The sequence below is a fragment of the Paroedura picta genome, chromosome 1 (genome assembly GCF_049243985.1).
Source record: "Paroedura picta isolate Pp20150507F chromosome 1, Ppicta_v3.0, whole genome shotgun sequence".
Lineage (NCBI taxonomy): Eukaryota > Metazoa > Chordata > Lepidosauria > Squamata > Gekkonidae > Paroedura > Paroedura picta.
The window spans coordinates 22,313,352-22,326,990 of NC_135369.1; the positions used below are offsets into that span (position 1 = coordinate 22,313,352).

At 47.4% G+C, this 13,639-nt stretch overlaps 1 protein-coding gene across 3 annotated transcripts in view; it reads right to left on the minus strand.

The window, feature by feature from the left end:
• Window positions 1-1,204: 1,204 nt before the first annotated feature.
• The window catches only part of ANKRD35 (ankyrin repeat domain 35), a 49,706-nt gene continuing 37,271 nt past the window's right edge, over window positions 1,205-13,639 (minus strand). For 2 of the 3 annotated variants that reach the window (XM_077326705.1, XM_077326720.1), the window contains 4 exons: window positions 8,828-11,113; window positions 7,236-7,325; window positions 4,051-4,116; window positions 1,205-2,019 (listed from right to left, as the gene is read on the minus strand). In XM_077326705.1, the coding sequence (XP_077182820.1) occupies window positions 1,909-2,019; window positions 4,051-4,116; window positions 7,236-7,325; window positions 8,828-11,113 (2,553 nt within the window). In that variant the 3' untranslated portion in view covers window positions 1,205-1,908. Of the gene's footprint in view, window positions 2,020-3,256; window positions 3,353-4,050; window positions 4,117-7,235; window positions 7,326-8,827; window positions 11,114-13,639 lie in introns of all 3 variants that reach the window. The other variant, XM_077326712.1, reaches the window with a different exon arrangement.

Below are 13,639 nucleotides of genomic sequence, written 5' to 3' on the forward strand. Positions count from 1 at the left end.
TGAGGTAGAAGTAGAAGAAGAGTTGGTTCTTATATGCCGCTTTTCTCTACCTGAAGGAGTCTCAATGTGGCTTACACTCGCCTTCCCTTTCCTCTCCCCGCAACAGACACCCTGAGAGGTAGGTGAGGCTGAAAGAGCCCTGATATTACTGCTCGGTCAGAACAGCTCTATCAGTGCTGTTTTGAGCCCAGGGACACCCAGCTGGCTGCCTGTGGGGGAGGAGCAGGGAATCAAACCCGGCTCGCCACTACACCAAGCTGGGGAGTTTTGCAGGATGTGTGAGCCCAGCCCCTCAGTGTTTTCTAGCCCTCCTCCTCTTCATTTCTGCAACACCCAAATACAGTATGTGTAAATTCCTAGAACAATAAATAGGATTTTGGACCATGGAACCATTTCCACAGGTTATGAAAAGGGTCTTTCAGGTAGAAAATAACCTGCAGTGCGCTTCTCCTTTTGTGCATCATCATCAGACAATCGGCCCTTGTGGCGGTTTTTTGTGTGTATGCGGGGAGCTGTAAAAATTCAGGTGTGAGAGTGCCACGTGCCCCTCAGTCACTACACACAGACTGCTGCGTATTAATGCTTAGCACAAAGTACATTCTGCGTAGGAATCTCGTAATGTTTCCAAATAATAAAGCAGCAGGATCGTTGGCTTTCCACAATGCTTTGAGCATGAGCCAGCCTTGCACGGGCAGAGAAATTGCCGTGCAGCTGCTCCCCCCCCCCCTTTTCCTCTTGACAATAATGCGTCTAGCACACCAGGCCACTGAGGTCCATGAGACCTTGCTAATGTTGCCCATCCCACCTTCGATCTCTGTTAGGTTTCTTAAGCACCGAATTGGCATGTGCAGACCACACAACCTCCGGCGTGGCTTGTGCCGCATTCCTGCCAGGGGGCAGGAAGGGTATCGAGCCACAGGGCAATTTTCCACTCTGACACAGTGCCTGCACGAAAGCAGCTTGCGCCCTTATTCTTTATTGCCAGTCTCTATCTACTGACACTCGCTCTGTTTCTTTCATTTGGCTCAAAACAGGCATTTTGTGGGGCTGGGGCGGTCACGTGGTTAAGACCAGTTAGTGGGTCAAAGGCATTTTGGCCTTATGTTCCTCCTTGATTTGACTTTCCACAGGTCGGAAGGTGACCTTTTAAGTACTGAAAACAAAGGAAACCGTGGATAAACAGCGACAACACAAATCCTTTGAAGGTGTTCAAACCCCTTTAATTGAAGATTTAACAAATAATACATAGGCCGGGAAGGGAAGGAGAAAGACTAGAAGGCTTTTTGGTCCAATCTACTGAGGATTTTTCAAACGCAAGCCCCAGTGAGAAAAATGGCAGGCCTTTAGCCCAGTTCTCATTCATTTCAACAAGGCATGTACTAGAAAACGTCCCGGTGGGCTGTAGCCCACATCAAGGAATGCAGGAGAGGTATTTGAATGTAAAGCACCACAATGTCTTTGGGGCTAGCTCAACAGTGACAAGACCAACCCCAATGGCACCAATGACTAACAGCATTTCTGTCACTCCCTGATATGCTCCTTGCTTCCTACAATCCTATTTGCCCCTTTCCTTCCTTTTTACCACTCTAATCTCCTTCCCCCACTCTAAATTACCAAGTCTGCTGAACAGAGAGAGAGAAAAAAGCAAGGAAATGGTGCGCTCGAGTATGCATTGCCTAATTTCCACCTGGAATTCCAATCGCAGGATTGTATTGCAGAATTGGAAGTGTCCGAGTGCAGAACTCAGATACACACCCCTCCACTGCCGCTTCAGTTTCGTAACATTGGGACACGATTACAATTCAATAAGTTTTTGAAAAAGAGGACGGATGTCTCATCCCATGTGGCCCTAAGAAAATCCTTATAATAATGCTCAGCCTGTATGTAGCATTTTGGTTGTCCTGGAAGTTAAAGGTGGCTCCTGTTTCCCGGCAACGGAGGAGTGTACCAGTTTCTGGATGTGGAAGTAACCGACCAGCGTTCCTCTTCTCTAATGATTGTCCACAGTGGAATTAAATCCTGGAATGGAGAAATCATTGCAAAGTTCAGTGTCCTTCACATGCTATACTGTGCAGTGCAAACATGACCCTGCCTGGGAATTTGGTCTGTCAGACAGGGAACCTTGAACCCTCTTCCCCACTCTACTACGAAGCTCACTGAATGTCCATGGTCACTCCCTCCCTCCTCTTCCTTCTCTCTCAGCCTAACCTACCGTACAGAGTTGTGGTGAGGATGAAGTAGGAAGGGGAGAACCATGTATGCTGCCCTGAACTCCTTGGAGGAAGGGAGGGGTATGTGTCACAAACATGTGCTAGGTGCCAAGAGGTATGAGATCCCCTATGATCACAGAGTGGCAGAAGGAAATGGACCTGCTTAGAAGCCATGTCTAGGCTAGGATCCCGAGCAAGTTCTTTGGGTATGCAAAATGATCCTCTGCCTCATGGAGGTCTTGTATATCCTAGCACTATGATTCTGGAGCAAATGCCTTTTTGGTAGCCAGCATCTCCTATAACCCATGGGGATTTGTATCATCTGTGGGGGTGACAGAGCTGAAGGAATTGTTTGGCAGATTTGAATTCTGGCCCAAGAGCAACGATTGATTGGAGAGCAGCAGAGTTGGGGGAAATCCAGGGTTGTGTTTTTTAGGAGGAAGGCTTGGACCATTATCCACTCGAACCTGAATTCTTTCCAGTTCTGGTTCATTCCCAAAAGGCCCCGTATACTTTCCTGCTGTCCTGAGGTTGATTCTCCAGACCCGAGATTCTCCCATTCATGGTTTGGAGGGAGGGCAAGGAATGGGTTGTGGTTGCACTTCTTCCTCCCCATCGCCATCCCCATCCCAAATGTACTCAGGTTCTCTTTCTTGGCAAACGGTCGTTTGGCTATTTCAGGCCGTCTCTGGCTTGCACAAATCACCGTTTGCGATTCCAACCAAACCATCAAGAAAGAGGAAGCAAGAAAGGGAATTCAAGCTTGAGGAGGGAAGGAAGGGAAGGAAGCGTACAGAGACAGCTCAGGCACAAGACGGAGCCTTATGAACCAAACCCAATTGACCTAATAAAGCCGCCCTTGGAACTTCCTGCCACTTGGAGGAAGTTATGACCAAATGGTTTCATGTGAACCAGAGCAGGAGATGAGATCTGCTTTTGGTGAGAGAGATTGATGGGGATCAGGCAAAGCCCCGAGTAACGCAGGATAAGTTTATGCCTTCCTTGGCAGGTGGAAGGGAGGCAATGTAAGAAGACAATATTCTCACTTGGAAGAAAAGGGGGAGGCTTATAAGCTTGGCTGGTCATCCGTCCGTCCTCAGGATCCGGAGCAGCATCGCATGGACCTCCTCGTCCATGAAACCCTGAATAGGAAAAATACATTCCCACGAGTACAGTCGAAAAATTCCACCCTCAAACAATGCTCTGCGGCCTTTAAGAACTGCTAGCCTGTGCCCACAACAGAGTCAGGGCCCTGCGCTGTCTGTATCACTGAGACTGTGCAATTGAATGCCCCTGTGTATTTAAAAATCCCTTCCCATATGTAGAAAACTACTGTCACACTACGATGTTCTGGCCCAGTCTTTTACCTGAAGCTAGATTTCTGCACACGGGGATAATTATTAGTGTTCAGTCATCTTATTATTTAAAATGTATCAATCTTATAGAAACACTCTGATAACAGTAGAGAAGGACCAAGTAATCCCCTTTCCCTCCCCAAGAGAAAAGAAAAAGCTAGAAGGCTACAAGAATCAGCATATAGGATCAGATAAGACAGAAGAAAAGGCTGAATCCAGAGGAAGAAATAGAAGGAAAGGGAGAAGGGGGCATAGGGGAGAGAGAGATTGCCACTTGAAAAGACAGAAAATCTTGCTGCATATACAACATCCTCCAACCACAACCTGAAGTGCTGTTATTGAGGAAAAACCGTTGCCATGTGCTCTACTGTTTGAATAACCCAGCAGTCATCGTGCTTATGTGGGGACAGAGGGCTATCCCTGCAGGCCTTTGCTTAGGTATCCCCTAGCAACTTGAACTAACGCAATTTATCCAGGATTCTTACCTGAGCTGCATTGAGCAGGTGGGTTCTGTAGATTGACACAATCTCTTGATGGTTCTTCTGGATGACCTGGAAGAGTTGAAAAATACCCATGAAAGCGAGCTAAGAACTGACTTTCTGCACCCCCTGAGGTGAACCTCGAGTCTCTCTACATTTCATGAAGTTCCTTGTGTCTGCTGATAGGTGACATGAGGGCTTTGTACCCAACATGCAATGGGAGTTTTGTGCCTTCCCAGATGCACAAAGACCACTTTTTTGCTTGTGAAGATGGCTGCTTCTACACTGGGGGGGGGGGGGGGGGCTTGTTCAAGAAGGACCTGTTGTCAATGAGATTGCAGATGAAACTGCTATTCCAACAGAGCTTCCAGATGGCTCAGAATAATCCTTTTTCTTTCTTTTACACAAGATGTACATTGTAAAACCCTCCCCTGTTCACTGCTGTGATGTCACATGATCATTATTCTCCACCCACCTTTTAAAAATTTGGTATGCATGCACAATACTGTATAGGAATAGCTTTATTCCACTGCCTTTTGATCTTCTGCCTGCTGGAATGTCTCCCCCCGCCGCCCACACACACCCACCCATCAGATTACATTTTTCTGTTTTGCCACTGGACCTCTCTCGTTCCCTTCCCTTTTGATTAACTATTGGGTGGGAGAGGAAGAGATTCCAACACCCAATTAACTTCACCCTCTTTTAGTAGCTGGGCTTCTACAAGAGATCCCCGTTTGTCATGTGAAAGAAGTTTTCCACTTGCACAATCCAAGAGTATAAATTCAGGTGGGTATCCATGTTGGTCTGAAGAAGCAGAACGAAGTTTGAATTCAAGGGCAACTTTAAGGCCAACAGAGTTTACTTCTGGGTAAAAACTTTTGTGTGCACGCACACTGCTTCAGGTTCAATAAAATAATTACACGTGAGGAGCTGGTTGCCAGAAAGGGCTAGTTAGAGTCAAGATGCTTAAGTAACTGGGTGGTTACAGCTGAGAATGGATTTAAGAGGTTGGTAAAATATATGAATCGCAGTATTTATTTGTTTATTTGTTTATTTAACATTGGTGATATACTGCCCTCCCCTGGGGCTCAGGGTAGTTTACATAAAACTTGCCAGAACAGGAACTGTACAGACAAATCAGTGGCTATAAATAACAATAATAGTAAACATTAATAACAATAGAACAGTATCCAATAGAACAATAGAATAGTAAACAAGGGAACAGTAGCGAACAGAATATGGCATGCTGAGCCCCCTCCCCCCATGGTTGGACTGTACAGGTGATGATGTGAGGGAGGGCTAGGGGGGGGGCAGAGGAAGGAATGGTTCTGATTGGCCTCAACCAAATGCCAAATGCTCCCTTTTGCAGGTCCTGCAGAATTGCTCTAGTTCCATTACGGCCCTGATCTCCACGGGGAGCTTGTTCAACCAGATGGGGTCCAAGATGGAGAAAGCTCTGGCCCTGGCTGAGGTCAAGCAAACTTCCTTGGGGCCAGGGATTGCTAGGCAGTTGGAGGTAGCAGAGTGTAAAGCTCTTTGAGGGGTGTATATGAGAGTTGACAAACATGTGTGAGAAATGCCACTGGACTCAAACTCAGCGCTCAAAGGAGCAGGAAGTCTCCAAATGAGCCAATCAGGTTGCTGGAGGAGATTATTTGAAAAATATCAGGAAGTTCCCATTCTAACTACGCTAAATACACATCTTTTATATGCTTTTATGCTTATATGACATTTCTTATATGCTCCTGAATCATGCACACTACAGATTTTGCATATTGCAAAAGTATCAAAACTAGAACTGTATTGTTCCATGCTTAGTAAAACTTGGGTGTTCAGTCTACTGTTACAGAGAGCATATTTTATAGTTCTTAGGATTAATTTTTTTAATGTATCAGCTGCTGCTGGTGGTGGTGGATACTGAGGGCCATTCCGCACAACGAGCAATTTCGCTAAGTCTGAACGCTATTGAAAAGCACTGGAAGCAAGAGCGGCAGGTCTCAGTAACGCACACAGCCGGTTCTATTGAAAAAAAGGCTCTCCCACTAGCGCTGTTCTTGTAACGCACAAGTTTTCGGTCTCGCCAAAAGGAGGCGATATTTTTCCGTGCTTCCTCCCTCCCCTGGCCGTCAATCAAACAGAGCAGCCAATTAACTGTTAGAATCATAGAATCATAGAGTTGGAAGGGGCCATACAGGATCAGCCCTAAGTATCCTAAAGCATGTTGTGTTCGTGTTTCCCTTTAAAAACTGTTTTTTAAAAACACAAAAACACCAGTAGCAACGTATATTCGTTCATTCGATGTATCAGAAAGACCTTTTTCACTTGCTTAGGAGCTGGAGCTTACTTGTTTACACACTCTGAAAGTAACCCCCCCTCCCCAGTGCTATTTCTGGCTGAAATTACGGGCATTGTTGAATGGGGGGCTGTATTGTGCTTGGAAACTTTATGGACAATTGCTTGGGGAGGGATTTCAGCTAAAGAAGCATTGCTTATTCATTGCTTTGGCCAGTTTAAGGGGGGGGGAATGGCGATCGTGGCGCCAGAAGCTCAGGTGCAAGAGATTAGGGAGGGACATGCTTGCTACCGCTGTATTAAGAAATGCAAATGTCTTTTTCGGATATGTTGCAGGTCATTCTCAATAGTCTAGCGGTTTTTTAAGGGGGAATCCACTTTTGTGGATTCCCCAAAAATCTATACAATGCAGCAATTTTTGTGGGAGTGTTGCAGGAGTGTTGCAGATTGCGTACGACATAGTGAATAACGAAGAATAAATCGTGTTACACAATGGTAACACTTTAGCAACATTAACGCTGTGCGGAATGGCCCTGACAATCCACTTTGGAAGGATGCAGGGCAGGGGTCCTGGCTTCCACCCTCCCTTCAAAGTGAAACTAGTTGCTATCCAAGGTATGTGAAGAAAATTGGGGTGATAATACACTTCCCGTGGACACACATGGTAAGATGGCCCAGCTGGAAGCAGGACCACACGATGTGCGTAGGCAGTGAAAGGGACATGTATGTTCACTGCATAAGACTGAGATTGTGTGAAATGCATTCTCATTCTTACGGGGTGGGGAGGGATCTCAGCTCCATTTTCTCCAGGGGAACTGATCTCTAATTCCAGGGGATTCCAACATCCCACCTGGGGATCAGCATCCCTATTTTATAAACTGAATGGCAAAGATACTCACCTCGATTTGCAGGTGGAGACGGGCACGCTCACTGCGCAGGTTAAGGACTTCACTGGAAAGTTTCTCTGTTTCTTTTAACAACTTCTTGATCTACAGGGAAATGGCAGAACAAATATCATTTAAAGATTCTCGTCTACCATGGGCTCACAGAGTGAACTGTTCTTTCACGTACTGTTCCCCTGAGGACAATGGAAATATTACAGTGCAATCTTAGGCAGACTTGGACTCTTCTAAGCCTATTGACTTCGACAGTCTCAAGGAGATATAACTCTATATAAGATTGTCCTGTTAAATTTTAACAACCTAGGGCAGCCTTTTTCAACCTTGGAGGAGCATCTGAAATAACTTTTCAGGCTTCAAGGAGGCCTAGAAGTGACAGAGCTATCAAAGTTCCGCAGGGCCTGCAAAACAGAGCTCTTCCGCCAGGTCTTCGGTTGAGGCTGGGATGATGATGATGATGATGATCATTATCATTAATCTATTAACCGCCACTCCCGAGAGGCTCGTGGCGGTTTACAAAAGTCTAACTAAAAACCCATTAAAACCCCAATTAAAATGAACAATCACAACATCAAAAAACAACCACAGCAGTAAACATGGCGGAACCTTCAATCAGGGGGCCTCAGCCACAGACCTGGCGGAAGAGCTCCATTTTGCAGGCCCCGCATAAGGCTGAAAGGTTAAGATTAAGATCTAGCCCCCCCCCCACTACTCTATAACATCAAGCGACCTCCCCTGGGGGTTGCGTGTTTGCTGGGGTTGTGATGTTTTTACGCAAGAGGGTTTTAACGAGGTTGTTGACGTAACCCACCTTGAGTGTTTGAGAGAGACGGACTAAAAATTGAATGAATGCAGGAATGAACAAACAAACAAACAAATGCCTCCTTTTCATGACCCCGGAAATGACATGACCCTGGAAGTGACGTCACTACCTGTGTTAGCAGGCAGGCTCAAAGAGGACTGAGGGGGGAGAGAAACAGGAGGCAGTTTAAGCTGTGGGTAAGCATGCAGGCTTTACCCCCCTCCTAAACACAGAAACCACAGGGGAACTCACACGGGGGAAAGCAGTGGAAGTGGCCAGTTCCCTAGTTTGTGGCTATGTCCATTAAAGAAGGAGGGGAAAGGCCACAGATCCCTTTGGAGCTCCCTGAGGGCACATGAACCCCTGAATGGTTACGGTTAGGGTTAGGGTTAGGTACAATTCGAGCTGGGGAGCAGTTAGTCTTAGAGGGAACATTACGATTAGAGAAGAGTCAGAGGGACGATTATGAAAGGCCAAGGGATGTATAAATATTTTTTACATTATTTGACATGTCAGAAACATGTAAAATTATGGATTCCCATTGGGGTTAATACTAGGGTTAGGGTTACCTTGGATATAGTTTGGGTTGAACAGTGGTTAGCCTTAGAGGGAGCGTTATTTATACATCACCGTGGCTAGAAGCTTCTGACAGATGTATCCTTCATTTGAAAGATGGGCTTCTCACTTACCCCACATGCGATTGGTTATTAACCCAGGAAAAATGGACCCAAAAGACCCAGAGATCTTCTGAAGGATGCCAAATAAGATATCAGAATTGAGTGTTTCATACCCTTCCTTCTCGGTCCTGGCAGGTCTTGGTCAGCTCCTCCACCTTCCTGTTCAACTTGTCCACCGAAATCTCCAACCGCTGGGACTTCCCTCTCAGTTCGTCCACCTCCTCCTCATGCTCAGCTGCCTCGGCTAGCAGCTCCTTGTTCTTCTGCCGCTCAAAAGTGAGTGACTCCTTGTGTTGGGCCGATTCCCCAGTTGCTTTCTCATACTTCTCCTGCAGGGCAGACAGCTGTTCTCCCAAGGCTTGGGCTCTCAGGGACAGCATGCCACGGACCTTCTCGTGCTTCCGGAGAGCTTCCTCTTCCTCGTGGCGCAGCTCGGCCATCTTGATGGTGAGCCGGTGGATGAGCTGCTTCATCGTGGCCCCTTCTTCGCCCATCCCGAGCAGGGAGGCCTGGGCTGCTTCATACAGCTCCTTCAGCTCCTGCAGGCCTTTCTCCAGCTCGTTCATCCGCTGTCTGACTTTCCAATTATCAGCAATGGCGTCGGAGGCCTCAGCGTACATTTCCCGCCAAGCCTTTTCCTCTGCCGCGAAGGGGCTGAGGCCGTTGTGGTCGGCAAAGTGCGTTCTGTCGGTCGCAAAGGCGTGGCTCTCTTCTTCCATCTCAGATACCAGCTGCAAGGCTTCGTTCTGCTTCTTCACAACGTTGTCGAGCTTCCAGTGCAGCTCCCTCAGAATGTTATTGCCCAGGTTTTCATTCCCCGTGCTGCTGACCTCTTTGGTCATCTGTTTGAGGAAGCTGTCTCTCACAACCCCCATCTCCTTTCTCTGGGCCTCCAGTTTCACCTGCAGCTTCTTTGACTCTTCCTTCTCAGCCGAGAGCTGTACAGACAAGGAGTCAACGGTCCGCTTCAGCTCCTCCACCACCAAGCTCCCCGTGGCATCTGGCTGAGGCGGTTCCTCCTTAGGATGGAACAACCTGTGGAGCTCCTCTTGTAGCTTCTCCCTCTCCCTGCTCAGCTGAGCCAGCTCTTTCACAAGGCTGCTGTTATTCTGCTTGAGATCCCACACCTCTTTCTCCAGGTCGGAGCTCCTTCGACTCGAACGGGACTTGCTGTCCCCCCTGTCAGTCTTCACTCTGAGTTTGACCTGCCCATAGATTTCTTCCGGCAGCTGGCTCTTCCCTCGCTCAACATTGTCCAGATCTTTCCCCTGATGGTCCGTGCCGTTAACCACAACTCCCGAGTGAGAGGCCAAAATGGCTTCCCGAAGAGGCCTGATTTTCTCCAGAAAGCGGGAGTTAACCTGCTCCAACTTGGCCAGGGCATTCTCTAGGCCTGCGGTTACCTTCATCCAAGCAGCCACACTTCTCCTGACCGTCCCTATTGGCACTGCCTGGAACTGGAGATTGATTCTGATAGCTTCGTCGGCTTCTGTTTTCAAGGCCTCGTTCTCGGTCAAGATTATGGAGTTTTCCTTCTGCACTCTCAAGTACTCCTCCTCCATCTCGGTGAAAAACTGGGATACTTTATCCCTGGGGAAGCCTGTGTTCTGTTTCCCCCCTTGCTCAATCTCCCCCAAATTCTTGGCCAGTAGACCACGCAACTGCTGGTTTTCAGCATCCAGATCAGCCACGCGGGCCTCCAGGGACTTCAGCGCCCCGCTCTGTGACTTTTTCTTGGCTTCATAGACGCTGATCACCGCTCTCATGTTCTCCATGTGGCCCTCCATTTCTTGCACCCTCTGTGCAGCACTTGCCTTCTCCTCAAGGGCCCCGGCCACTTCGGCCTGAAGTCGCCTCACTTCCATCTGCTGCCGTTTCTTCTCTTCCTCCTCCTCTTCGCCAGGCCACCGCATTCTCTCCTCTTGGAGCACCAGAGACTTTGGCTCTTCTTTTTCTGCTTCCGCCGTCTGGGTCTCCACATGCCGTTTCTCCTGATCTTCTTGTTGGTTCTTCCTCCTCTTGAGTTCCTGTACTTGCTCGGCCAAAAGGCTGAGGTAATAGTCTTCCTCCGAAAGGTCACAGCTGTACCTCTTGCTCAGCTCCTCCCAGTCCCGGCTGTTGTTGCTCCCTTCAGGAAGGAGCTGGTTAATCTCTTGGACCTGGTCCCACACCCTTTCCTTGATCGATTTACATCCTTCTGAGAGGCCAGCGCACTCTTTTGACTTCTGGGCCAACTGCAGCTCCAGTTGGATGACCTTCATCTTCTCCTCTCGGTAGCGACTTCTCCATTCTTTCAGTTCTGCGTTTTCTTCCTCATCTTCATCGTCGCTCTCTTCTCCTCTCTCGCTCTGGAGGGTCAGGCTACTTACATCAGTATCTTTGCCACTCTCAGACAGAACCTAAAACCACAGTCAAAACATTATAAAATGGTATATTGATTTAAGAACATAAGAACAGCAGTAGAGCCCTGTTGGATCAAACCAGTAATCCATCTAGTCCAACATCCTGTCTAACACACTGGCCAACCAGTTCTTCTGAAGGGCCGACAACAGGGCTTAGAGTCCAAGGTCGTTTCCTAATGTTGGCTAACTGCTAACTGCCTCAGAATGTGGAGGTTCCCCTCAGTCATAATGGCTAGTAGCCACTGATAGACATATCCTCTGTTTGACAGATGGGGGGACTTCTCCCCCACCCTACATATGATTCATTATTAACCCAGGAAAAATGGACCAAATTATTCAGAGAACTTCTGAAGGAGGTTGTTGATGCACCTGCCAAATATTTTTAGTCCATAATTGGTATTTTAATGGGGAGATCAATTACATAGGGCAATCAATTAAAGTCAGTTTAATTAGTGGCCCTATGTAAAATACACACACACACTCCAATAATGCCCAAAAGGCACTTGCTGGGGCTTAGACGATTCCAGGCTGATGCCACCTGCTGTGCCAAGAGGGATTGTACCCCTTTTCCACTGTTCCCAATGTGCCTTTTATTTATTTTATTTTTTTAAAAAAATCTATGCCGCCTCTCCAGGAGTCTGCCTGAAGTAGCTTACAAAAAAAAAAAAAACAATGGAAAGAAAAAGATATCATAACCCCGCGTTGGGGGAAAAACAAGCCCAGCATAAAAGTACAGACAATAAAAACAAATCACTGAAATCTTAAAATTTCCAGACTAAAATGGTATTAAAAGATCCAGCTTGGTTAGGAGTGCGGACTTCTAATCTGGCAAGGGGGGGTTGATTCTGCACTCCCCCACATGCAGCCAGCTGGGGGACCTTGGGCTGGCCACAGCACTGATAAAGCTGTTCTGACCAAGCAGGAAAACCAGAGATCTCTCAGCCTCACCTCCCTCACAGGGTGTCTGTTGTGGGGAGAGGAAAGGTGGTTGAAAGCCGCTTTGAGACTCCTTGGGTAGAGAAAAGTGGCATATAAGAGCCAACTTTTCTTCTTCAGATCTTAACTGGCAGGATGGACAGTAGAGGAGGGTGCGGTCCTTCTAGCACCCTGGCCCCATGCCATTGGGGGCTTTCAAGACAAGAACGAGGTCTCTGAACTGGGATTGGAAACGAATGGGCAACCAGTGCAAATCTTCCCGCAGTGGGGTGATACGATCCTTGCATCCTGTCACTGGCAGCTACAGTTTGAACAAGCTGACCAAGCTGAGGTTCCCAGATTGTTTTCAAGGGCAACCCCATAGAATCACCTAGGGAAGCTGGTGTTTGGTCCAGGATGAATGCCTGTGCAACAGCAGGCTCGGACTCCTCTAATATACCATTGGGCTGATAGTTGTATATAGATGCCCTCGGGAAGGATCCCTTCAGTCATGGATTGGTTTTGGTCACAGCAGACAAATGCAGCTACCCTTCCGGAACAAATTAAATATGCATTGTGCAAAGTTGTACTCTGTTTGGACCTTGAAACCTCCGGCAATTAATTTCACCGCATCCCTTCTAGAACAATGTGGAGGCTAATCTCAAGGGTACTGCAGTGGTGAGCAAGATCAATAGCTCATTCTCCAGGGAATTGTCAGATGTGGCTGGTTCATCTGTAATTATATGAACAAACCTTTAATGAGCCAGGGGAGGGGGGTTTGCTCATGCAATCCCTGCCTGCCTCCTTCTCCTGCCATGCAGCATGAACCTATTTCCAGGTTTTCGGTAAAGCATAATTTGCCATCAGTTCTAAGCCAGTAATCTTCAGTCTGTACTGGGACTCCTAATCAGGATCCCTAAACCTGGTTTGTTCCCAGGCTGAAATACCAGTTTGTAAAGCAAATCTGGCTGGTGAATTCAGATGTAATCACGTGTGGGTGACTAAAAGCTCCGAAATAACCCATGTGCACCTGCCAGCCAAGTACACAATAAAGGCTCAAAACAGACTTCATAATAAGGCTTATTCACAGCATAAAACAAGGGTTTAGCATCATAGGAGAGCAAAACCATAAATGTGCGAGCCAAGAAAAGGGACAGCCATCTGGGAACAGATTTTAAAATCTCTTGAAAAAGAATCATCAGGAGGGGAACTCAGTGGCTTGCCTTCAGACAATGGTTTTCAGTAGCATCCCTGGGATGCGGGGCAAAGAGAGAATAATGCATTTGGGCAGCTGCTGAGATATAACCATGGAGTATCTCCTGCTGAACTTGTCCATTGGGTTTTCATGGCAAAGATACTGGAGTAGTTTGCCATTTCCTTCTCCAGTGGATTACTTTGGCCACCTCATGAGAAGGAAGGACTCCCTGAAGAGCCTAATGCTGGGAGCGATTGAGGGCAAAAGAAGAAGGGGACAACAGAGAATAAGGCGGCTGGATGGAGTCACTGAAGCAGTAGGTGTGAATTTAAATGGACTCCGGGGAATGGCAGAGGACAGGAAGGCCTGGAGGATCATTGTCCATGGGGTCGCGATGGGTCGGGCAAGACTTC